The 26,684-nt window shown below is 41.2% G+C and overlaps 1 protein-coding gene across 2 annotated transcripts; it reads left to right on the top strand.

Annotated features, from left to right (window-relative positions):
• Nucleotides 1-1,389: 1,389 nt before the first annotated feature.
• LOC311492784 (ras GTPase-activating protein 1-like) lies at nt 1,390-26,633 on the top strand. Of its 2 annotated transcripts, none has more exons than XM_084551191.1 (25): nt 1,390-2,629; nt 15,195-15,347; nt 17,316-17,451; nt 18,116-18,186; nt 18,823-18,940; nt 19,032-19,063; nt 19,645-19,697; nt 19,862-20,012; nt 20,125-20,203; nt 20,543-20,663; nt 20,806-20,962; nt 21,111-21,198; nt 22,100-22,180; nt 22,533-22,690; nt 22,806-22,882; nt 22,986-23,158; nt 23,251-23,410; nt 23,615-23,757; nt 24,262-24,377; nt 24,502-24,588; nt 24,698-24,765; nt 24,848-24,936; nt 25,042-25,119; nt 25,307-25,441; nt 25,542-26,633. In XM_084551191.1, the coding sequence occupies exons 1-25, from the start codon at nt 2,085-2,087 to the stop codon at nt 25,623-25,625; spliced, it is 3,153 nt and encodes a 1,050-aa protein (XP_084407317.1). In that variant the 5' UTR covers nt 1,390-2,084; the 3' UTR covers nt 25,626-26,633. The 2 variants fall into 2 exon arrangements, with proteins under 2 accessions (XP_084407317.1, XP_084407316.1); XM_084551190.1 differs by having other exon boundaries at nt 20,540-20,663.
• The last annotated feature ends 51 nt before the right edge of the window (nt 26,634-26,684 follow it).

Below are 26,684 nucleotides of genomic sequence, written 5' to 3'. Positions count from 1 at the left end.
CAATACGAAGCAAGCACTCTCAAGTCAAGGTTAGCCCATGGCTGACATGCTTGAGTTTACAAATCAACTTTCTGGCCGGCAAATATTGCCATTCACGTGTCTAGCTGACCCAGGTTACAATTTACAAAAGAGATCGGCTTAACTGTACTCCATCTAGATGCCCTTGGGCCAGTTTATGTCTGCTGTTTATGTGCAATTATTGAATTATTATAGAGGTGTGCAATTTTACGTCCCTTATTAAGTGCTCTAACATGAAACTGTTTGGTGTACTTGTGCCAAAGAGGTTTCCAGCGCTTGTGTACTACACTACTATAGACATTTAGACCCGTCATAGAAGGGAAAGCACAGTTCTGTTATAGCTGTATTCCACCTAGGGGAAGCCCTTAACTTGAGCATGCCGGTCCACTGCAACGTCTTACTGGGACACTTAATGGAAGCGTGCCACTATTGTTTCCAATAAAAGGTCTATTGCTCCTAACTGACTGCCTGCTCAGACATGTGACTTGTTCAGGTTTTGCAGCAGATATTTGTTGTGTTGCATACGGTGGTGCTCGGTCAGGTTTGACTGCAGATACACAGGCTCTTGTTTGTTTCAGGAAGTTAGATTTGCCTTTAACTGTATAGTGGATGCATGTTTGACAGTCAGTCCATTGTAACGCTATCGCTGTCCCAACACTTTCTGGCTGCACTGCAAGTAGATACATGCATTAGTATATCTCACAAGATACCAAATTAGTAAAATGAACAACACAAAGAGCATACACACGCCCTCTGGCTGATTCAGACTGCCCTCAGCTGTGTGTCAGACTGGAAATTATTTAAAAAAAAAAAGACACTTGAGTAGAGGGATATTGCACAAATGGAGAATCGGTATTATGTAAACCGCAGGGATGAGAAGACTAAATGATGTCAGCAGAATGACTCCGTGCATAAGGTCATTTCACTTTGTCATAGTACAGGCTTCGCTGATCTCATCGAGTCTGTTGTGTCTATTCTTGAACCAAAACTTCCTTATTCCTAAGTGAAAATTACTCTTGATGTTACTGTAATATAATGTCATGTCCGTGTAATTCTGTTACACATCGGAACTAAGGAAAGTCACTGGTCAAGTGTGTCACAATAATTATAAATAAATATGCATGCAGTGAAAATGTCTACTGTAGAAACATGGTTTTGTTGCAGCTGCTTGTCTGTAATTTCACAGCTGTATCTCTAATACTCTACAAAATCCGTAAGATGTATTTATATTGAACCCAGCTTATGATCAGCTAAAACATCTCTGGGTGTGTGATTGAAGATGGCATGGATTGAACCTGCGCCGCTCTGTGCTCACTTAGCCGTGTCTGCTGGGTTACTGGAGAGGACTGGGAGAGGGAGGGGAGAAAGAGCAGCGTAGCAGCGGGCAAGCCACCAGCCCGAAACCCAGAAATAAAGGCGAACTTAGCTTGTGTACGCAAGAAATTTTTTACTTTGGTTGCCGACATGGTTGTTCGCGCAGACCAGCACGGCGTGCCGGGGATTTAGGCGACAAGGCCGGGTCGTTTGAGGACTCCGCTCGAGACGACTCGAAAGTCAGAAGGAAAGAAAACAACAACACTGGAAAAAGACGGGGATTACACACAGCAGTGACAATAAAACAACACTCCTCGACAAGTGGTCTGCCTGGTGCCGAGGGTGAAGTCCGAACAAAAATCAAAACAGGAAATATTGGTGACTTTAATATTCCGTTTCAGATATTGTAAATGTTCGTCTCTAAGTGCCGTTTCGGTGTGAACTTTAAACTCAGGAAACAATGAAGACATAGCGAGCAAGAACTCATCAAGTGTCTCGAAGCTGTTAGCCATCCCGCTACTGTTAGCTCGGCTATCCTGTAGCGAGCGAATGCGAGGTAAAGCTAACGCCCGCTAGTGCAGCCGAGTGAGCTAAGTTAGCTGTCGGCTAACGTTAGCTGCCTAGCTAAACGCATTTTTGAGAAACTTTTGGTGTTGTTTCCCCGGAGCCCAAACGCTGAAGCATTATTGTAAGAAAGGAGGGGAAGGGCAGGTTCCCTTCTGGACTTTATCCCCTCTACGTATTTCCCTAATATGATGGCTGCGGAGGTCAGCAGTGAGGATACGGGCTCGGTCACGACAGGGACAGTGGTGGCAGGCGGAGGAGGCCCTGAGACGGCCCCTTTCTCCTACTATCCCAATCCAAGCAGAGTGCGAGTCACTGATTTGGGACAAGGGCCAGCACCAACGCTCCGCCAACATTCAAACACCTCTCCGGACTCTCTCCCCGACATGAGCGTGATCTATCCCATGTCTAGTGGGGACATGGCCGGACCAGTGATGTCCGCAACAGGGAGTGGCGGAGCAGAAGGTGGACATTCAGTTTTTCAAGGAACAAGCTCAGGGACATCAGGCAGCATGTGCTGCTCTCCCACTTTGGAGGGTCCGGCTAGTCAGATTTCACCCACATCAACTGGCCCGGACGGGTCCACTGCCTTCCCCCCACTGCCACCACCACCTCCGCCCCCTCCAGGCTGCGGGGGGCTCGGCGGCACCATGGATGAAAGCGACATGCAGGATGGGCCGGAATACGAGGAAGAAGAGGTGGTGTTCCCTCTCTCTGCACCTCCCACGAACCAGTAAGTATACTGCTAGAGAAATGTTCATTGACACCTACAAATTAACGTTTTCAAGCATCCTGTACTTTTCGCTGTGTTCACTTCCTTCCTGCTGCCATGCACTTGAGGTTTAGTACTGTTTACTACTGTAGGTTCACTGGTAACTTGTGCTTCTCACAGCTATTTTCATTTAGCAACTACACCCCAGAAACATTGCTCCACATGCTGTGGATTTTTATAATAATCAACAAGTTTAGTCAATGAAATAATCCCACTACAAGAAAACACTGAACCCGATGTATATCTTATTTTGGTATCTGCAAAGTTGTGCATTTTGATAAACATTACTCGGATCACGTTGAATCGTACGCAGTTTGATAATGTGTTGAGTCAACTTAAAGGCAAATTGATGTTGAACTGAATTGTTACACATTCACACAAAAAGAAGCACTAACTGTAATGGGTCAGTGATAAAGTCTGTTTGATATTATTACAATCAACACCATTAACCTTATCGTGCTCCATTTGGAGTAAGGGTGCCACCATACACATTGTCTTGTATAACACATATTGTTTTTCACGAAGTGAACAGTATAAAAACTATGAGTGTACTAAAGGGCAAGTGTATTTAGACATCAACATGGACTATTTTCACAGCATCACCTAAGTCATTACCTACATAAACACAAATACTTTATGAATCAACTAAGAGTAATTAAAGAAAATAACGAAATAGCTTCTCATGTATTTATTTATTCCACAGGCAGCATACATTTAAAACAAATTAAACATAACAACCGTGCGTAGCTGTTTTGGCTTACACAAATCAGCATACTGAAATTACAAGGCACTTGTAGGCAAACAACTAAATGGGCTGTTGTATTCTCCTCTAATTTTAATAGTTTTTATTCAACAATATCCGCCCATATCCACCTACTAGGGTTTTACTTTTTAAGAATGTTTTCACTCTAAAGAGACTGTTCAGCAGATCAACAAGTGAAGTGTTTTGATGATGACTCACGAGTGAAATGCACTGACTTCAGTCTGGGTGAAGTCAGTGCATGTCATCTAGGTTTGCAACATCCGCATCTCTGCCTTTCTTGTTGTGACAAAACCTGTTTTGGGATGCCTGCATCAGGGGGCTTTGAAATCACAACTGCTCACATCTGCATGGGGGTTAGCTTGACTCCAGGCACAGAGACAACTCTTGCACGAGTGGGCCAGATAAAGAGTTGCAAAAATAGTGTCATTCATGCTTTTTGCTAATACTATATGTTGCTCTTTACCTTTGTTATCTAGTGTAAGGTTACCCATTTTTTATAGCTGCATTGTGATTGGTTCATTGGCACAGTGCTGCCATGTAAACACTTGTTGGTTTGTCCCTAGGATGCACCAATACCACTATTTGTCAAGTGGGTACATTTAGATTCTCGCCGATATGATTACGTAATATTTCAGTGATAATTTTGCTAATTAAAGCTTTGTCATAATGACAAGTTTTTTTGAATGAGGCCGCTTTCGTGATATCTGTGGTTGTGGTTACGTTCAGTGCTTTAGTGCCGATGTCTTTGGTCAGAAGTCTCGAAAGCACTGTCACAGTAGGAATCACATCTGATGCCACAGCACCAAAGGAGCTCACTTTTCTGATTAACTCATTAAACGGAACAGGTAGCTTATTTTCAAGAAGTGTCCATGGATGAATAGTGATATTGTCGGGACTTCACCTTCATGCCCAACTATACCAAAGGCCCTCTTCTGCTTAATGAGAGACTGTAGAATAAGGCTACATGCTACTAGCTTGTTTTACATGCTGGTCCAGCAGCTCTTTACTTCTTGCTGAAGTCTTTTTATAGGTTGATTGATCTGCACATGGATGTCTTTTCACGTATTTCACTCTGAACAGCACTATTAAAAACACTTCTGAGCCAAAAAGCTGCTGTTATCAGCAAGCAAAGCTGCAATTGCCGTGTTCCCACTATTTGCATCTACTAGTTTTCTGCACAGTTAATGAGAAGTTAATGTTACATCGGCATTAAATTGTATGGTATGTGGTATTACCACGGCAGCGCTACATGTACAAGTACAGGGCCACATTACCAGATGGATCTGTACTGGTGCATCCTTCAAATTATTGTGTAAGAGTCAGTTTTTTTTGGTGAAGTGCTTTATGATTCTATATGGGAAGTAGAAATTGGCATGAACAAAAACAAAAGGTATGTTTCTGCTTTGCTCCACGATTGTCTACTTACTGCCATTTTCAGTCCTCAGTCATAATGTGTGTGATTAAAGTAAACCAAGCATAAAATATGGTAAATGTAAACTGCTTGTACCGTATCATTCTAAACTAAGTGTTGTATTTTACAATTGTGTTTGATTCCAGGTATTTTCAATGAATTTATCAGGCATGCACACAAGCACGCCCAAACCTGTGTGCTGATGTTGTAATAACCTAAATACAGCCCTCCCATTTGTTACGGTCTCATTAGTGAACTGCTGAGCTCTGTCATTTGTGGCCCTCATACTGTGAGATATGAAGTGACTGGGCTTGGAGTGTGGATTCAGCTCTTATTTTAGGAGCCACTCTATATCTCCCTGTCAGATTACACAGGAAAGAGAAGGCCAGCCTTTTTACCAATCGCCAGGCTTGTCGGTTGTAGTATAACCTGAAAATCGAGGTTTTTAAATAAACCTACTACTTCAGTGGAAGGAAATACGGTCATTTTCATGGGTTTGCATTTGCATTCTATTCCATTCTACCAGTGAGGCAGTAGCAGTTGTCACTTTGAAATAAATGGCCTTAGTTTTCTTTGTCTTTCCTTGTTTTATAGTGAAAGATTCAAAGTCAAAGGTTTATCTGCTATAATACTATCACATCATTTTGGTGAGATTTCTTGTGCCTGACACTCTGGTTTAGTCTCTGTTGCGTTACTTAACTGGGTTGTTGGGACATAAATGACACGCTTTTCCTCTATTTTGGTTTGTGGTTTCGGTGAGTTGCTTGTAGTGGTGATGAATGGTGGAACACTAGACCACATTTATTTAAGGTTTCTGGTTATTATTGAGGTATGTGTAAGTACTAATATGTGGTGCATTGAAGAGACTTTACCAAAATGGGGTCTGCTATTCTGACCTTCATTCAAACACTGAACTTTGTCCACATCAAGCTGAAATATGTAGGCCGGTAGATGGAACGTGATTTTAAACTTTTACCTGAGTAATTTACATTTATCATAAAAACAGGAAACATCTGGTTAGAGTTCAATTTCTGGAGGTATGTATGTGCTTATATGAAATTAATAGCCAAGGTAGGACATAGGCATTCTTGAGAGAAAAACACTTCAATTGATAATCTTCATTAATATTCTTGTCAACTGTGGGTGCCTCTCAAGAACAGAGAAATTATAAGGTTCTACCCTTTCCGTAAAGTTGACCCTGTAGGGGTTCCTTTCAGGATGTGAGACTGATCTACTGATAGACAGAGCTGATGTGATGTAAATGCTTTATCCAGTAGTGTATTTACTGTAGATGATACCTAATCTGTTAAACAAGGATTCATAAAAAATGCATCACAGTCATGGACATAGTAGATTTTTTGGCATCAAGTCAAAAAGAAACTCAGGACCACACTTTATGGCACGAAATCAATTTATCTGTACGTGAACATCCAGTCAGCATGTTATACTTGACATGCAAAAGTAATGGGTCTTTTTTTCTGCTGTACCCATAACACCATATGTCAGACGTAAATCACTATTGGAAGCTATGAGCACTATATTTACAGCTGACTGCCCTAACAACCCTGAATGATTCTGAATCTTACCTCATACTTTCGACTGTGTTGCTAGCTGGGTCTGCTTTCTGTAATCAGAGCCCAAGACGGACCTTGTATTCCTTTGAGTTATGTTAGTCTATGAAGTTCATGTTGCAGGAATGATCATGGAAGTAAAACCGTGTTTGAGTGCTCTACAGAGTGCACTATAGTGAAAACGTAAGAGTGCAAGAAAGACGAACAGCAGTCACGTACATTCACACATCTGTTCATAGTGTTTGTAGCGCTGTGATAAGAATTTCACACTGATGGTTGTTTAATGAAGAGGCAAGAGTGAAGATGTCAGGTGGCACTTAACAGTGTGTGTGTGTGTGTGTGTGTGTGTGTGTGTGTGTGTGTGTTACCTTAAAAACCTCTGGCCGTATGCCTGAGCTTAAACAAACAGCACGTTGGGAAATGAGTCGTTGATTTTGAGTTTCCACGAAGATTAGAGGGGATTTTAAGTCATAAAGGGTTTCCCTGAGGAGGTGGTGGTTGGAGGAAGGAAGAAAAAAAGGAAAAGAAAAGTTGGATTTGAAGATCAGTGGCTGTGAGAACGAGTTTACCAGATTTAGCTGTTGGCTGTGGAAACATATCTGTAACTGCACTGTTACATTTAGCTACCTAATTGCGCTCTGTAAAGGGTGACGAGGACAATGGTGTTGTGAAATGACAAAAAGGACCATGGAATATTTTATGAATTGGTTATTCCTTGATGAAGACCGTCCCCAAGAACCAAAACCTTTTACAATACATGTTTTAAAGCAGCATTTTATTAATGAGACTCAATCAGTCATTACAAAGTTTAGATGACTGCTGAGCCCAGCACTTAGTATTAAGCCTATAATGTCCTATCATCCATTTTCTTAAATTACTGCTGTACTCCTGGCTGGAAAGCTATATAAACTAGCACAAGCAGTATTAAACTGTGCACTTTGCCCCACAAATACAACCTCGGTCTCTCAACCATTATACCAAAGGATGGACATGCTTAGGGTTGGTTTGCAAGACCCGCTGATTGAAATAGCACTTCAACTTTTATTAGTGTAAGATCTGTGTTGTGCATTGATAAGGTAAAGCCTATGGTTTCCATGCATTTCCAGTCTGTTACGCAATGTCCTGTCATGCCCTTCCAATACCCACACTGCCCTGCCTTTTCTCTCCAGCATCCTGTTTTCAAGACTTCTGAGCCATTCATTGTGGCCTTAACAGGATCCTCAGAAGCATTTCAGTCGTGTTTCGACAATACCCAGGATTTCTGATGTGAATGACTTTTCTCTTTAGTTAGGTTTGCTGAATGATAAGTTGCTGACTTAAGTCCAATGTCAGATTTAAGCTATAGTTCTGCTGTAGCTCTGCAGTCGCGACCTGTACTAATGGGAAAAGCCATATTGTCATGCTGATATTTGTGTCACTTTTATTTCTTTGGGTAGAAGATTTTCTCATCTGTATGCCCCTGCTTGTAGAAATCAAAGCTCGGGAGGAATATTGTTTGGGCCGATGAGAGTGAAGCCTATTATCACAGATGTAATGATGTTATTTTAGGAAGGCTGATTCACACTAGGAAAGCCGAGATGTCAGCTCTGGTCCCTATGTGTCAGGCTGGGCATTAACATTATGACAACTGGTGAGTATTCGTACTGAGCAAGGCTGAGCATGCGTACGTGGCTCTTCCCTAATGCCTACATACCTGTATATGGTTTAGATCTGCAGCAGTGTGCTGTCCACACTTTTACTTGAGTGAGGCAACAGGCTGTCATGGTTTATCACGCAAAGCATCGTATTTTACTGAACCTGAATCCATATAGTTCCAAATTTCTTTCCATTTCCTGTAGTTACAAAGACAATGAAATAATTGTGAGAGAACTGAAGTGTCAAATGTTATTACTTCTAAGCTAACCTAAAAATACAGTGCTCTAGCGTTACCTGAAATGCTAAAGGTCACGGAATACAGCAAGTTATCAAAACGTCAACATGTTGAATGGTAGCTATAAAAAGAAGTGTCATTTCCTGATTTGTTGTAAGTCCACTAAAGCAAATACATCATTTAGCGGTTGTTGTGTTGACTTCGGACCATTTAAGCTTGTGAATAAGCTTCAGGTCATAGTGAGTTTTGAATCTTAAACATGGTTAAAGCCAGTCGTAGTCAAAGGACTCCAAAAGACAATTTCAGATTGTAGTGTTGTCTGGTTTTATTCCACTGTGAATATGTGTGTATTTGAGTGTTCATGGGCAGCACATAAATGTGTATTCCTACATTCTGTTGACTGTGTGTGAGCAGATATGCCACTCCCTACCCTTGCTGCCCAGTGCTCGAAAAACCAATAGGCAGCGTGCTCATGATGCGTGGTTTTATGGGAGAGAAAGGGGAGAGAATCAGAGAAAGTCAGTAGAGGATGAGGTGGGAGCAAAGACCACAGGATTACAGTCTGCCTCAGATGAAAAATCAACTTGTGTAATTCATAAGAACGTTTTCTAAAGGATAGCGGAGCCAGAAATGATCCCGCAATTATCATCAAGTTAGTTCATCAACTAAATGCATATGGGTCGGTCTATTTACAAGACCCTAGCCATGGGAGATGACTGAATCAGGGCTGCAGCAGAGTCACATCATCATGCCTTGTATGGTTTTCGAGCTGCATTTGCTCTGCTTTCCACGTCGGAGCTCACAGTTTTTTCCTGGCCGGCAGCAGTATCGGTGGAGTGGGTGCAACTTGTGAGTCCTCGGGACAGAGGAGGGAGATGCAGCAGAGGGTGAACTCGGCGTAAGTTGGCGTCAAATCACCCTGCAACTCTTAATTTGATTTTCCAACAGTGGTCTGATAGAAAAAGCTGACCGCTCTTGCTTATGAATTATTTCATGTTTTAGGAATAAATTTTCCCCCAATAGTCTTCTGTGGAAAAAGTCATATTGCATTTATTGATTAAAATATTACTATATAACAAACATAAGCATACCTTATGAACGTGCTTTCTTGGTTATCAAGAAAACTTCCTCTTCAGTTTCTTCTTCAAATAAATGAATTTGTGTCGAAGATGCTTAGTATGCACAGTGAGCACAAATAGCAGAACATGATGGCATAGATTAAGTGTGTATTTAAACATTGACACCACCAGCAGACTCTTTGCATACATCATTTTCCAAAAGCTACAACCTGCAAATACTAAAGGTCTTTCAGAAATGATTCATTTAATTTGCTGACATGGTATGAAGAAAGTTGTAACGCAGAGATTCCGACACTTGAATGTGTCATGATCAACCAGTGGTTTTTCTCGAAAAGACTCCTGACATTTTGTGGCTGAGCACAGACTTTGATGTGAAAGTGTGTTTCCACAGCAGCATGCCGGCTAGAAGTGTGAGCTACGGTACATGCCTTAACATTTTGTGCATTGAGCTTTGCTAAGTAGAGTGCCAGAAATAGTCACTTCCACTGTTGCACGCGAATAATTTGTCACCTATAGAAGAAACGCGCTCCCGTTATAGAGTCTAGTAGAGACTGTATGTTTTTGACTGAGTCAGTGACAGCTGGTTTGTGGAGATCCTTTACCAAATGGTCTTCACAATAAGTGACCATTACGGAGTTGTTACCCCTTTATTATGACTGTGAATGTATTACGAAAACATCTGGCTATATTCATTATCTACACGTGGCTTCATATATATATATTTTTTTCTCAATTGAATTGCATTACAGACTTTTGTGGTTATAGGATTGCACAAGCTGGTGTTGTGTCGTCATGTATGTGTGCAGTTTATTTAATATTGTGCAGGGTACTTTCTTTTATGTAAGGTTCCTCCTCCAGTTCTGACTCATCTGTTGGAATCACAGAAAGGTCATTGAAGATCTTGATGTGTGCTTACTGCTATATTACTGGCATAATGTGCCAGTGTACAATGACAATTCACAGACATGGCAATATAGACTATGGAAAAAGCCTAATGTCAAAGATTGACTCTGTATAGGAATGTGTAGTGGGTTGTTTGCCGAGAGTTAATATGTGTGCATTCAGTAAAATATGTCGTACCCGGTAGCCCTTCTGTCTGAGCCTGTAGCTCCACTGAGGCACATTGCTAATGTACAGAAACGCGACGTTTCATTACTTTTTGATACTGATGGGAACTGACAGTACGTCTGTAGAGATGTCTGAGTACAACTGCATCCATCGTGACAGAAGAAGATGAATAAATGAGACGTCCCCTAGAGAGAAATGGCTCGCCCAAAGATCTTAATGAGAGACAGACTGAGAGAGAGACAGAACTCAAGCTCGCTCAAGTCACTGCAGTCCGTGTCTGTCCTGTTAGACTTCCTGCCCCCACAGGCTCGGCTCAAGCCAACAGAAAAACAAGCGAAAGAAAAAAAAACGTTTGTCGTATTCTTCGAACGTGGTGGCAATAAAACTGATCATAAAGCGAAACGATACTACTATTAGAATCTTTCCCTAATTTAGATCACCATTAAAATTTAAATATCTCCACATTACTGCAGTTTCATATGGGTTAATGTACGACTGCATTTACCAAGGCTTATTAAATGATTATATGCTGGGTATCTTTGCTTTTAAAAAATTGTTTTGCTTGGATGATCTTGGTCAGTAGAGTATGCGGTGACCTCATTTTGGGCTCCAAATTTTTCTGAAGACTCTGTGCTATTTCATGGCTGCACCATTTTTAGTTATTAGTCCACCTTTGGATGACATGAATTCCCCTAGAGAATTTCAGTATTATTGTCCCTACAGATTTTACTCGGATCAGTCTGTTGATGTTATTGTCTGTCATGTTCTTTATCCCCTTTTAAGTCACTGGTTGATTTGTCCTGTGGGAGCACATAGCATGGTTATACTGATATGGCTGCTGTCTTAAAATACCTCCGTTATGAGTTGAGTGCAAATTAATGACCCACACGAAGCAAGCAACATTAGTTACTTAGCCTGGGGTTTATTTATATTGCAACATTTACATTGCTCTATTAAGTCATGTCTGTATAGAACAGCTGTTGCCAGTTTAATTCATACGGTTATTACATTTAGGCTCAAATTACGCTAACTGTGTTATATTCCTAAATAAAACGGCCTCGTTATATAACTGTACAATTAAGAGAAAATTTACACTGTAGACATAATAAACTGTTTGTAGCTCCGCTCCTGTTGAAGCTCTTGTGATGCAATATTTTTCAAGGCTTCCAGCCACATATTTTGTCATCTTGCCCAACTCACTATGCCAGGGCATGTTCAGTTGTAGCAGTGTGCATTGATAGCTGCTGTCCACAAAACTGATTATGTACAAGTTTACTAGCTCACAGGAACAGCCCTTACCTCTCGGATCGTGACAAATGACTGAATAGGTGCATAAACAAGGTGCAGAATGTGAGAATTAGGATGGTGACACTGTGGTTGAGACATCCTGCTCGCAGACATGAACGGTTTTAAATATATTTTGTTGTGGTTGTATCATAAAGAGGTAGTCGTGACTTCATGCAATGCGTGTCAGTTGGCGAAATACCGTGCGGTACAATGTCTGCGGTACAATTTCGTATGCAAGTATTTTCTTTAGTTACTCAAGGGAGAATTTTTTTGCAAAAAGGTAAATGCCTCATCTTGAGTTAAGCGCCAGTTGCATAAAGCATCAAGACGTCATTGTGCAGCTTGCTGTTCATGTACGGACATGACAAGGCATTCCTGAAGCTAATAGTAGCACTGTATCATATCACCACTGCCATGGCTTCGTTTCATACCTTAACGCCCCTCTTGTCTGGGTTATCTAATCACATGCAATGGTGAAATGGAAAAATTGGACCATACACAAAAGCTACAGGAAACCAAATGAGTTGTTTTAGCTGAATATGTAGGTACATAAGATGTAAACTGCAAACCTTCTACTTTTTGATATTTTGATATAGAGACGTTTCGGATAAATGTGCTTCAAATTTGAACAACATGGCAGTGTAAATAATGCAGATGACCTCAAGGCAAAACTTCACATGGTTGACTTTGTTTGGCAACACAGAAATGATTATCTGTTTTGGAGAAAATAAAGTGCAACACATCAGAGTCAAATGTGTGTACTGAAAGCTGACAATTACGCTTGATCTTTGCTCTTTGTGCACCTGTTTGATTCAACAACCCAATGAGTAGCATGGCAGAGTTTGTATTTCGCTCTGTGGGCATTTGACGCTACTTTTTTCCATTCACATTTGGAGTAGGTTCTGACAAAATCAAAATAAACAGAGACTGTTCAGCTTTAAGAGAGCTTCTCTGTTAAGTTCAACAGTGTGCAGACTTGATGTGATAATGTGTACGATGATCAAGCTTCTATTTTAGTTAACAGCTCAACATTTTCCAAACCCAGGCCCAAAACTAATAATCATTGCTATGCCATAGTCTTGTTCAAACCTTGCATGATGATCATTTTGTGTTTAATCTTATTTTTTGGTTGTGTAACCGGAATAGTTCTGGTTAAAAACATGTTGCGTTAGGGTTGTTGACTGTGGTGAGTTTGGTTTGCTGAGTAACTTGTGAGTGCTTGTGTTTTCTTAGTTTCTTAACAGGTTCCATCCGTTGGTATGACTTATATTTTAGACAAATAACAACTTGCATAGTAAGAATCCAAAGATTGAAAATACAGATAACATAATTAATGTTCATAATCGTTTTTTATTCTTTGCACGATCTTTGTGCCGCAAGGAAGCGTAAATATAAAACTTACAGGCATAAAATGCAGACTCACTGTCGGAATTGGGTTTTCCTGTGTGGGTCCTGATGATGTGCAGATGATGCACGATGTAACAATGTACAATTTTGTTCTTGGCACTGAACAGAGGAACTGAATCACATGCGTAAAAGGACCTTTAGAAATATCACACCCTACCTTCCAGTCTGTTAAGTTCCTTCTCGTCTTGGACTTTTAACATTAATGCATAGATGTTACACTTGGTGTGATCATTTGTCATAAATTAGTTTTTTCTTTCACAGTACAACAGCATATTTTGCTGTTTTTACACTTTTGACTTTTATCAGCCCTGAAAAGTTTGGCTGATGCAGTTCATGTCTGCCCTGCAGCAGTATTAGCAGGAGGCTGTCTGTCAGCGTGATGCACAGACCCAGGTTGTTAATCAGGTTGAATCAGCATTTTGTTCCATGAGCGTATTTGCTTGTTTAACTCGGCTGCCTAATTAAAATGAGTAAAGCTGTATTTAATTTCTCATATGGTAATCCATGTGCTGGCATTTCATTTCTCTAAAAAGGTCTCAAATTGGTTCTGGTACACGAGAAGCGGATTTTAGAGATGCTAACAACGTAACATCACCTCATCAGTTATGACCCATCTATTCGCTGTCATGAGCAACTTAAAGCAACTTAACTGTAATTGGGCTTTACATTGTTTTTTCTTGTTGTACCTATTTAGAGTTATGTTCTTTGCATCCTGGGCATTCACGTGCTGTGAAAGAAAATATGATTCTTCATAAGAGGCCTATTCTTCCATTGCTCCATGGCCCAGTTCTGGTGGCTGGGAACACCCCACAACAGCAACATCTTTGGCGATACACTGACCCACCTGTCTAGCCATCACAGTTTGCTCACTGTAATGACCAGTCAGACATAATGTTACGGCTGGTAAGAGTATACATTAGAGGACATTATTGGCAGTGGTGTGTACGTGTTCGTGGGGTCATGAAAATTTCCACTATATCATAATAATTAGAATGTATTATTTTCTGCAAGGTTCGCTGATCTTTACCCCTTCATTATCGTTTCCTCATCTTCCCCAGCCCCTCAAGCGGTTCTTGGCCCTACTCTCCAACTGCTCTCGGTTGCCCTTTTCAATTCTCTTATCACCAAAATCCCTCTGGTCCCCTCATGGACAATCTACCTCACCCCTTCAGCGAGCTTTCTCTACCCTGCTGCACGCTACAAGACTTCATCACGTTTCCTTCACAAGTAGAGACCTGTACTCCCCTAACCCAGATGGGAGCCATTTAGGTCTCCTGTGAGAAAAGAGCTGCTGCAGCACCTCATTCATCCTCTCAGCGCTGAATGTTTTTCCAGTCACTGCCCTCTGTTCTGCAGAGCACCAGTGGCCTAAATTTGGAAAAGCATGTTAATTTTTTACCCCAGCTGGCAAGGCCCTGTCAAGTACAGCCTCACCTGCTGAAAATTTAACCAATGTTGTCCAGAGGTCTTCTGTTTAATTCAGAAACCAAGTCTCAAATGGATTGGTGGCAACTCCACTAAGAAAAGCTTTTGCATTAATGTAAAGTGCCTTCCATTTTATATTTCTTTTTAGAAAAGACTCATCAGCAAATTTATTAAAGCTTGTTTTTATACTCTATTAGTCTGTATTTATTTTTGGAAGAACCTGTTCACTCAGTAATAAGTTTTTGGGATTGGTCAAAGCGGAAATTTAGGAGAACATATGACTAATGTGTTTGTTTGTTGAGTGTTTTGTTGCTTCTGAGTGTCATGTGTTTATTGACTTCTCTAAATGACAAACCATGTCCTTTTTCAATTATGTGTACCTCAGGAGGCCAGTGTAATTAAACTACATATTGTTTTAACATAAAATGGATTTTCTTTCATCAGCCATTTTACCCAGTACTGCTGTGTAATCATTTGTGCAGCTGAATTTAAGCTGCATTTACTGTCCAACAGAAATTTGCACATCCCTGCTTAATGAGGTCATTACTTTAGGACCACAGCTCATAGCTTCATGCTATTTATGTACATGATGTATGCGGTGATCTAACACGCGACGAAACCATCTCATTGTCTGTCCTCTCTCAGGTGGTACCATGGCAAGCTAGACCGAACCATTGCTGAGGAGCGTCTGCGCCAGGCCCGGAACCCTGGCAGCTACCTCATCAGGGAGAGTGACCGCCGGCCCGGTTCATTTGTCCTGTCTTTCCTCAGCATGACCAACGTGGTCAACCATTTCAGGTATGGTGGAGCACCAAGAAGAAATGACTAAATCTCAGTGACAGACCCAGTCTGTCTCTGCATCCTCTGCTGCTAATAAGATACCATGTCTGAAGTTCTGGCCTATACACTGCTGAGAAAACTTGTCCACTGACTTTTTTTTTTGGTAATTGTCACTGCTGTAATTTACTGGGAAACAAATATTGATGCAAAACAGGATTCACATGAAACGTGAACGTCATCATTCGCTCATTTGTTTGGTTAAGCATGGCAGCTACGTAAACTTGCCTAACCTGTCCATCCCACATCTGGGACAGATGTTTTCGGTGTAACGGTTCGAATAGTTCGGGGTTTCATTTCTGTTCGTACCATAAGCAGGCAGCATGTCACCCTCGAGTAGAAGACAAAGATAGGGGAACTACATGAGTTGTTCATTTCCTGTTAACCAAAAGGCCAGAGAGCCACAGCCTGCAGCAGAACGAGGAGAAGTGCTTAGAACAGGTGTTAAATGTTTTGGATTGAAAAAGCAGTGTTTGGTGGCCTGCTGTGTCAAACATCTTCAGTGCATTTGTGTCACATTAATTCAAAGACCACACAAACTTCAGATGCTGTTTTTATGTTTCTGCACCAGCTGTATCGCCAACTGGAAGCTTTAGGTTTTCTGGTTCCTTTGAATGCAATATTTTAATAATTGAGTGAGTTTTCCCCAAATTTTCCATTAGCAATTTGGTGGTTATGAGGATCTTGGATAGAAAATGCTTGCACTGGGGGTGCCAGACTCAGGGTTCTGTAAAGTGTCTTGAGACAGTTTTGGTGTTGGTTTATAAAAAATTTAATTAAATTGAAAATCTACTTGCTTGAAGATGTGTTTGTGTGAAACATATTTGTAGCATTGTCTACTATGATGGCTACAGGGTTTTCAGCCTTATTTGCCAAAAATGTTCATCTTGATCAGTGAGCAAAGTCACACAGCCGTGAGGTGGTAACTCTACTTTATAATTAATACCAACATGCACCCTTGGATGTCTGCTATGCTCTATGACTGTGCATGTGTAGATGAGTTTGTGTGTGACGCAGAAGACATTTTTTCATGCATTCTTTCATGCAATGTGTGGAGGTGGACCTGATGTGGGGGGAAAAGGACTCCACACTAGTTTGAAAGCAATACCTTAGGGTGTTTTACAACCATACAGTCAATGAAACAAGATAGATAAGGCATTACAATCTGCCCCCCCTTCAGTAATGTGTTGTTTTCAGTGTTGTTAACCCTGCAGCTGACATGTAAACAATGAATATGTTCTCTCTTGACATCAACGTCTGTACTTAAAAAGATAAAACAAAGGACGTGAAGATGGGATGTGACTACGTGGAGATGGCATTATCTCCTTGACTCATTTTGGTTTATTATGGGCTGTTAACCCTCAATCAGATCTCCTGACTATATTATCACCGCACTCTGCTCAGATCCGTTTTTTTTTTTCCTTTTCATTCAAGTAACTCCTATCTGAGATTATGCACAACAGTGTGAACAAGCCAACTGATTCATACCCAAACTCTGTGCATGTGCAAAGAAACAAATTCCGCTCAGACACGAGTCGAATAGCCGCAGTGATCTAGTCAGGGTTCAGTCTCCTCACACGTTTATCATTATGCTGTCACGCAAATGACAATAACATGTATCGTAGTTCAGAGCCAGATACCCAGGTATAACCAGATGTCAATTACAAATATGATTGTGAACCATCCACACAAAAAGACTGAGTTAAAAAACCTGAATTGATCATGAAGGCTCTTTTGACTTGATCAGACTTCCTGTTTAGATCGATAGTTACGTCTTTTTGTTACAAACAAATAATCTTATTTTTCTAAATGAAGCTGTGATTTCAGATAGGTCTACTGTCAAATTAATTCAAGTTTTATATTTACTTAACCTGCACTTAAAAATAACAGTGCTTCTGTTTTATCATACGTGTGCTTTTCTCTCTACAGGATAATCGCCATGTGTGGGGACTATTACATTGGTGGGCGGCGGTTCTCTTCTTTATCAGACCTGATTGGTTACTACAGCTATGTGTCTTGCCTGCTAAAAGGAGAGAAACTGCTATCGCCAGTGGCGCCTCCAGAGGTAAAACTAATTGTGTGGCTGGGACTATACAGCATTTTATAAATAAATTCCATCTAAAATACATTTTTGCAGCACTCCTCACCCTCTTTACATTAGTTGTGTGATGTGGCATTAAGTGATGTCTTCTTTTTCCACTACATCTTGTTATTTTTAAGAATAAATAATCTGTATGCACCTTCTAAATCTAGGTCATGGTGTCATATTTGAACTAAAATTACACACTGTAGAATAACGTCATTGTATCGTTTGCTCCTTTGAAAGAGAAATCATTTGAAGCAGCTTCTCCTCCATACTGTAGATCTGTCACTTTTTTCACCCTAGCTTTTCTCTGATCTGATATAAATGTGTTTGTGGTTGGAAAAATGTATGTAGATGTACATTTTTTGATTTTAAATAGCTCAAAATCAGCCTTGACTTTTTCAGCCACTTCCTCATTGTACAAGAGATGATTTTCACATCCTCCTCTTTCCCTCTGCTCGTTTGCCTTCAGGCAGTGTTCTGAAATGTTTAAGCCCAGGCTAATGCTAATTATGCTTTTTAGCTGAGCGTGATGTCTCCCATCGGGAGTTGTAGCAGTATACTTGATTTTGTCGAACAATTAGGGGATTTGACATGAGTATAATCCTGGTATGAGGTTTTATCCCTTGTGTGCATGTTTCCACAGCCTGTGGAAGACAGGAGGAGAGTCAGGGCCATACTTCCATACACCAAAGTGCCAGATACTGATGAGATCAGGTAAGCACCTGTGTGGAAATGTGAAAAATAAACTTTGCAGTAAAAATAACATCTTCTAAGCAGTAACATTCCTAAAATTACCTTCTAAAAAATGGCGCATGATGGTACACACAAGCACTGATTATGTCTTGAAAAATATCAAATTTTCCTATATTGCTCACAAAGAGCAGCCTGGTTTCCTTCGGATTTATGCCACAGCTGCCTGGAAAGCACATCATCTGAAAAACAGTCTTGTCCCTATCATTAAGCTACAGTAGGCACACTTACCGATGATCCCAGCTATCCCTGACTCCCTAAATCTGATAAACATCTGTCTGAAGTCAGCCTCGTCTCGGAGCCTGCCAGCGAGGCACAGGCGTAACTGAAAAGACAGGCATGCAACATTTACCTCAAGTGTTATGAGTCAAAGGAGACACCTACTGGCTCCGCTCTGGTATTATAATCTATGCTAAATGAATATTGCACGTCTGTCTACTTACTTTGTTAATCCTAATGTCACCATCAAGATCATAGTACCTTGATGGAGCAACAATGTCTATTATAACAATTTGAAGGTTTTTCTTTGTATTTACCTTCTCTGCCTTGAATTGTTTTGTCCTTTCCGTGTTATTTAATTTTCACTCACTGTACCTACAGCTTCCTGAAAGGGGACATGTTTATTGTTCACAATGAACTGGATGATGGCTGGATGTGGGTGACTAATGTTCGCACGGAGGAGCAAGGACTCATTGTGGAGGATCTGGTGGAGGAGGTGGTAAGTACAACACATTTTCAATATATAAAACATATGGCATAGCAAGTAGTCACTGGTGTCTTTACTGATTTCTGTTTCTGACATGTTTCAGGGCCGGGAGGAGGATCCACACGAGGGAAAAGTGTAAGTTGAGTTTTCTTAATGTCCAGCGTCTGATCAGTGGGAAAATTACAAAACAGGATGTAACATTCAGTCAGTGCTCGGTGAGATAATGAATTATCACTCAACATCGTTGTGTGAAAATCGTTGCTGGCATACTATGAGGCAACATTTAATTGCAGGACAATAACCACCTTATCAGTTCAGTCTCGTTGTTTGTTTCCATAGACACAGCCTTGTTTCCTTAACACATAAATTATGTTTTGATCTGCTCTAATCAGCAGAGTAGCATGATGGCATGCTGTTTACTGCATGAGTCATTACCTAATCTCTTATCATGTCCTTCAGCATCGGCTACTCCTCAGATACTGACCGATTCCTTTTGTACAAATACAAGTGGAGTTGGTCACATTCAAGCTCTTCTTCATGTGATATATTTACACGCAGTAGTAATTCATTTTGCAAATACCGGACAGTCAGTTTAGTTTACTTTGACAAATGTGTCCAACAGAGACTTTTCGAGATTTCAATACTGAATGATCTGAACGTGTATATTTGAGTGAGTTAATTCAGTCATCTTTCTCTTTCTTCTGTTTCTCACACAGCTGGTATCATGGAAAGATCACCAAGCAAGAGGCCTACAACCTTCTGATGACAGGTACCATTTCTCTTTGCCTTTCACGGGGACAAAGTTATTAATCACTTGAGACGTTATCTCAACTTCTTTGTTGTCAGAAATACATCGTGAACCCGAAAGTCCATTTATCACAGCATGTCTCTTCGTCCCTCACGCTGATTCCTCTGCTCCCTCTAATGTCACAGTGGGCCAGGTGTGCAGTTTTCTAGTCCGGCCGTCAGACAACACACCTGGGGACTACTCCCTCTTTTTTCGCACCAGTGAAAACATCCAAAGGTTTAAAATCTCCCCTACCCCCAACAATCAGTACATGATGGGGGGGAGGTACTACAACAGGTATGTCTGCGAAATGCTTGTCCCTGCAGAGAGACAGTGTTGTATAAAGAAACGGTACATGCTAATTGTAGCATTTTTAAATCATGTCCTGCGTCTTGTTTGTCTCTGGCAGTGTTGATGACATCATCGACCATTACAAGAAAGAACAGATTGTTGAGGGTTACAACCTGAAAGAACCAGTATCAGTTCAGGTAGGCACAACCCTGTACTAGCATTGTTGTTGTTGTTATTCTTCAACATTTATGGTGGTACGGCACGCATTTGCCAATGTTAGCAGATTGTTGAGATTGAAATATGGCCTTGCTTGCATGTCTGATATAAAGATATATTATATAAGATAAAAAAGAAGAGTACACCTGTAAATGTGTGATTTGGAAAAAATAAATTGTATTAGACATTTAGACTTTCTTTAGTTTCTTTAATCTGGAGTGTGACATTAAAAAAACTATGTAATGTAAGCTGGCCTTTTTAATGAATGGAACTAATGTTGTATTTGCCTTGATTTGTTTTTTTCGCATTTCCTGTAGCAGCAAGAACAAGTACTTACTGACACAGTGGATGGGAGAGAAATTTATAACACTATCAGACGGAAAACAAAAGACGCTTTCTACAAAAACATTGTCAAGAAAGGCTACCTCCTGTTCAACAAAGGTAAATGTAACATCTGCCTTGTAGAGAACTTTAAATGACTTTCAGCAGCTTCATGTAACGGCACAAATGACATTTTCTCAGTCTTGTATTACGGTCAGATGAGCCTAGATGTACGCTTTTCTCTGGTCTTTCTCAACTTTAGGCAAAGGCAAACGGTGGAAGAACCTTTACTTCATCCTGGAGGGTAACGACGCACAGCTCATCTATTTTGAAAGCGAGAAGAGAGCCACCAAACCCAAAGGGCTGATAGACCTAAGCGTGTGCTCCGTGTATGGTGTGCACGACAGTCTGTTTGGCAGGTGAGACGTCAAAATATCGGTAGCGGTCAAAAGAAAATTGTCAGAAAACTCAGCTGTGAATGTTGACTCCGCATCAAATAAAATATAATATGTCAGCGGTACGGGATGAAGGAATGTAAAAATCTTTTCCTCTGTTTTACTTTTTCAGGCCAAACTGTTTCCAGATTGTTGTTCAGCACTTTAGTGAGGAGCAGTACATATTCTACTTTGCGGGAGAGGCTCCAGAGCAGGCACAGGTAAATGATAATGGGTTCATCAAACAGGCACACGGCACATTTATTTTATTCAGAGGTAGAGTACGGAAAAAACTGAAACAGCACGTTATGTGTTAAAAAGAAATGCTTGCAACACTGTGAACTGGTCCTTCTATTTGTGTTGAGCATCAAGTTTATTTACTCACTGTCCAATTCATTATTTTTTATTTTTTTTAAAAGCACCTTGTATTCCTTCTTCTTATTTTAAAAAGCATTTTTTATTGAAAATGTTTATCGAACCACCAAAATTGATTTTATGGTAACCCATACAAAGTGACTACAGTATATCTTACCAAAGTGACGTAGCACCCACAGTTTGGATATAAAATATACATATACAGCATAAATGTGTATAAGTGTATAGTGTTTTTCAATAATAATAGTATTTCCGTTTAATATTATAGGGGACAGCTTCCAGGTTTACCTCATGGTGGCAGTGCAGGCTCACTGTTGGAAAGCCTACACCCAGATACAATGTCACACACCTCTTTAGTTTATTGTCAGCGTATCATAATGCAGCTCAGTTACAGTTTTGATGACAACACCTCTGCAAATGAAAATTTACCTGAGGCTGCAGATGATAGCACGTTAATAGATGTCTCTATTCAGCTGAAGAAAAGAAAGAAAAAAAAAAACGTGCTAGCTAACGTAGGTTTAATGTATAAACTAAAAACAACATGTCTAAATGTATAAATGCTGGGTCACAATTACATTTCCAGCTGGAGACACAGAGGACCACTATGTAGTTAGTTACAATCAAGACATCAGTCAGTCCTTTTAACCCTTTTATGAGAGGAGTAAGTACACGCAATGTGAGCAGTTTAGTGTTGTGGGTCCTTGGAGTGTGAGAGCTCATGACAGCAGTTTTCTCTTGTTTTCACAGGACTGGATGAAATGCCTTCAGAATTTCTGTAGTAACCTAAGGAAAACCAATCAGCCCACCTCCAACAAGAGGCTCAGACAGGTACGTATTCCATCAGCCAGTGTGTGTCCGTGTAGACGACTCTGGAGAAGACCTAAGCCAAGGCGTTCATTTCCTTAAATAGAGTCTCAAGTTTATCGTCTGAAACCAAGAAGTTCCAGAGGACTCAGTAGTCACATTCTCAACAAAGCTGTTTTGTTAGCTTTGTTTTTTAAGTTCACACTTTCTAAATCTGTAAGAAGCTACAGTACATGCGTCTTATTTCCTCTGGGATGAGGCAGATGGATTTTAGTGTGAGCAGAATTGATCGGATTCTCTAGAGAAGTGGGGAAATGCTGAATCATTTTTCCAGCCTGGTGTGTTTTTTGTGCTAAATCATTCATTTTTCTCTCAGGTGAGCAGCTTGGTGCTGTATGTGGAGGAGGCCCACAAGTTGCCGGGGAAGTATTTCACCAACCCCTACTGTAACATCTACCTGAACAGTGTCCAGGTCGCGAAGACGCACCCAAGGGAGGGGCAGAATCCCGTCTTCACAGAGGAGTTCATCTTTGAGTAAGTCTCTTACTCCCTCTGTATTTTATCCTTGTGTTTAGTGCAACCTACTTCACTTTCCTGGCGCTCTCCACGTGTTTGCAGAATTTCTAAATACATTTATCTGTTGTTTCAGTGACTTGTCCAGTGAGATTAACAGATTTGAAATCAGCCTCAGCAACAAAACAAAAAAGAGCAAAGAAAGTGACATCTGTAAGTACATTTCTAAATATTAAAGCAAATAAACATATAAGCTTGCCTTCACCTTATTTCTCACATTCTCACATTTTTTTCCCCACAACTCTGTCCCTCGCAGTGTTCATGCGTTGCCAGCTAAACCGTCTCCACAAGGGCCAGATGATCGACGAGTGGTTCCCTCTCAGCTCCCACGTTCCTCTGAAGGGCATTGAGCCGGGCTCCTTACGTGTACGCGCCCGCTACTCCGTGGAGAAGATCATGTCCGAAGACGAGTACAGCGAATTCAAAGAGGTCTGATGCAGTGAAAGGGCGTTTTGATCGCATCTTCCAACAGCTGTCCGTATGTGACTTAACGTTATGTCATTGTTGCGTGTCCTCTGCAGATGATACTGCAAAAAGAGTTCCATGTCATCTACGCTCTGGCCAATGTTTGTGGTCAGGACCGCACCTTATTGGCGAGCCTCCTTCTGAGGATCTTCAGACATGAGAAGGCTGAAGCCCCCCTACTCAGGACACTCAATGACAGAGAGATTAGCATGGAGGGTAAGAATCACAAAGACGAGTAATAAAACCTTGTTCTTTAGGTATGCTAAAACTGGCATTTACTTCATAGTAACAACTAAATCTCCATCATTTTGCAGGGTTCACCTTAATGTTTTTATGTTTTTTTCAACTCATGTTTCAAAATACGTGCAGTGACACCCTGATACATTCTGATAACCTTCTTTTCCTGTGAACTGTCCCCAGATGAGGCCACAACATTGTTCAGAGCGACTACACTGGCCAGCACGCTGATGGAGCAGTACATGAAGGCCACAGCCACACCCTTCGTCCACCACGCTCTCAAAGACACCATCCTCAAGATCATGGAGAGCAAACAGTCCTGCGAGGTAAAGACCTACAAGAAAACCTGGCGCATCATCCACATGACCGAGGTCTCAAAGCTGCTGTGTTTGCACTTCAGTGAGACGTGATGAGATGCATTACTTACTAGTGTGCAAACTGAGTTAAATGTAGCCTACTCTGATATTAGGCATCAAGTTTTTGTCCTCAAAATTGATCCGGTGGGTCAGAGCATTTTTAAAACTTCAGCTCTTGTTGAGTGTTCCTGGTCTGCAGTCGTCAGTACCTGTTAAAAGTGGACCACTAGGATGCACTATGGGAAGAAGGCATGCCAGCGGAGGCAGTCTGATGCTTTTGGCAACGTTCTGCTAGGAGTCCAAGGGTTGCAGCAAAAGGGGGACCTACACAATATTAGACATGTGGTCACAAGGCTAGGACTGATCGGTGTCTTCCACAAAGGCATTTAATAATGGCAGATCATGTGTCAGAAATTTGAATTAATTCATATTCATTGTGCTTGCATGTATCCCCCTCTCTTTCTTTGGTTTTAGTTGAATCCTTCCAAACTGGAAAAGAATGAGGACGTGAACCTGAACCTGGCTAATCTCCTCACCATCCTGTCTGAGCTGGTGGAGAAGATCTTCATGGCCGCGGAGATCCTGCCGCCGTAAGTTTACAGACTCGCATGCAGGGTTATTGTCACTTTTGCCAGCATTTCGAACTGAAGGGTGAATCAAAAGTCAACAGTGTCCCAAGTAATCAATCACGTGTCTCTGTGACCACCCATCCAGGACACTGAGGTTCATATATGGCTGTCTGCAGAAGTCTGTGCAAAAGAAGTGGCGCACCAACAACACCATGCGGACGAGAGTCGTGAGGTGAGCAAACGTCTATTAGTTACGATAAGGACTTTGTCAGTTTTAAAGCGGTTAGGTTTCGACGTGTTTCTCCTGCTGTCACTCTTCACCTTCTCCGTTCCTTCTCTAGTGGCTTTGTCTTTTTAAGACTGATCTGCCCCGCCATCCTCAACCCCAGAATGTTCAACATCATCGCTGGTGAGCGTCTGCCGAAAAACACACACAAAATCTTCCCGCTTGCCGCGTCACATGTTAAGACGTGTATCACTTCTTTGTGCAGACCCTCCGTCTTTAACGGCGAGCAGGACCCTCACCCTGGTGGCCAAGTCTGTCCAGAATCTGGCCAACCTCGTTGAATTTGGTGCTAAGGTACGAACTCCCTGAAAGCGAGTGTTTTTTTTGTTTTTTTTTTACAGCAAAGTACTTTTTGACTTTTTGTTAGCATTCAGCAGCCGTCTGTCTGTTCTTGAACAGGAACCCTACATGGAAGGTGTCAACCCTTTCATCAAGAACAACAAACATAGGATGATCATGTTTCTGGACGAGTTAGGGGTGAGTCACGATTGTTTCTTTTTGAACGCTGAAAAGAAGAGGTGACTGACAGTTGATCAGCTACAGAAATAAATAAAAAAAAAAAAATAAAAAAAATCAGATCACGCAAATTATCAAAAACTAATCTGCTGACGAATGCTGAGTCTGTTTCACAAGCTTAAAAAAAAATCTTCCCCCGTGTCTCCAGAATGTCCCTGACCTCCCTGAAGCCACAGAGCACTTTAGGACAGACCTGTCCCGGGACCTGGCTGCGCTGCATGAGGTCTGTGCCGTTCACTCGGACGAACTCCGGACGCTGAGCAACGAGAGGGGCGCGCAGCAGGTCAGAGGCCGACGGCGGCGCAGCTGTGAAAAACACGCAAGGCAGTTCACGCCGCCCGGTTTTAGGAGACCTTTTTTAATCCCTGTTTCCTTTTCCGCAGCATGTGTTGAAAAAGCTGCTGGCCATCACAGAGCTCCTCCAGCAGAAGCAGGCTCAGTATGCCATGTCCAACAGCAACAGGTAGTACTGTACTCCTCCTCCTCTCCTCCCATCTTCCCATCCTTGCGCCAAGTCTCCTCCGCCGGAGTGCAGCCCAGAGGAGACCTAGCATGCTCAACCCTCATCACCATGGCAACCCATCCACCACCCTTCCGTCATGTCTTCCTCTGATAGCCCCGCCCATCCCACCCACCCACCTACCTACCTACCTACCTGCCATCTTGTCTTGTTCACCACAAGAGAGCTATGCAACAGCAGCAGCAGCTGAGTACAAGTGACGCAGTTACTAAAAAAAAAAGAAAACTTGCACCGACGACTGACAGACAGCTGTATGCACAAGAAAAATATTTCCCCCTCATAAACTTTTCGTGATTCTGACTTGGGTACATTTCATTCATCATGAGGGCCAAATATTACGATTTCAAAAAGAGGTTTCTCTGTACCCACGATGTGTTTCGACAGCACAGGTTGCCAAAGTGTGTCCCCCTCCTCCCGCTCAGTGAGAGGAAACTGACATGAAGAAGCTAGTTCTCCCAGACCCCTTTACTGGTAACTGGATTATGAGTGAGAATGCTTTTTATACTGTAATTAGTGACTGATTTATTTTAAGGTTGTGACAATATCTGCAAAGTGCTGAAACGAGCATTTCTGTCTGTTCTTTTTTTTTTTTGTTTTGTTTTTCCTCCTTTGTTTTCTAGATTGGAACAAAGTCTTTAAGAAAAAGTATGGTTATTTTATATTAATAAATTCTCTTGCTGGAATCATGAGTATATAAGTGAGATGAGCTGAATTATTTTTTTTTTTCCTCCAATTGTATCAGCCTTTTTATTTTTGATTATTTCATTGCGGCTTTTTTTTTGTTTTTTTTAAAAAAAACTTCTCAATGCCAGATGAGACACGTAATCAGAGAAACCAAGTAAAATGAAAGTGTTTACAGCAGTAATTTTCTGTTCTTTTCTTTTTTTTTTTTTTTTTGGAATAGTACAGACTGTATCAGACATGCATGCACTTATTAAACTGTTTTTGTAAAGTAGATTATGGAGTCGTTTATTGTCCCCTGGCAGTGGTGGAGGAATGTGTGCAT

The sequence above is a fragment of the Chelon labrosus genome, assembly GCF_963514085.1.
Source record: "Chelon labrosus genome assembly, chromosome: 9".
Taxonomy (NCBI): Eukaryota; Metazoa; Chordata; class Actinopteri; order Mugiliformes; family Mugilidae; genus Chelon; species Chelon labrosus.
Note: the sequence above shows the minus strand (reverse complement) of the source record. Positions and strands in the feature narration are given on the sequence as shown.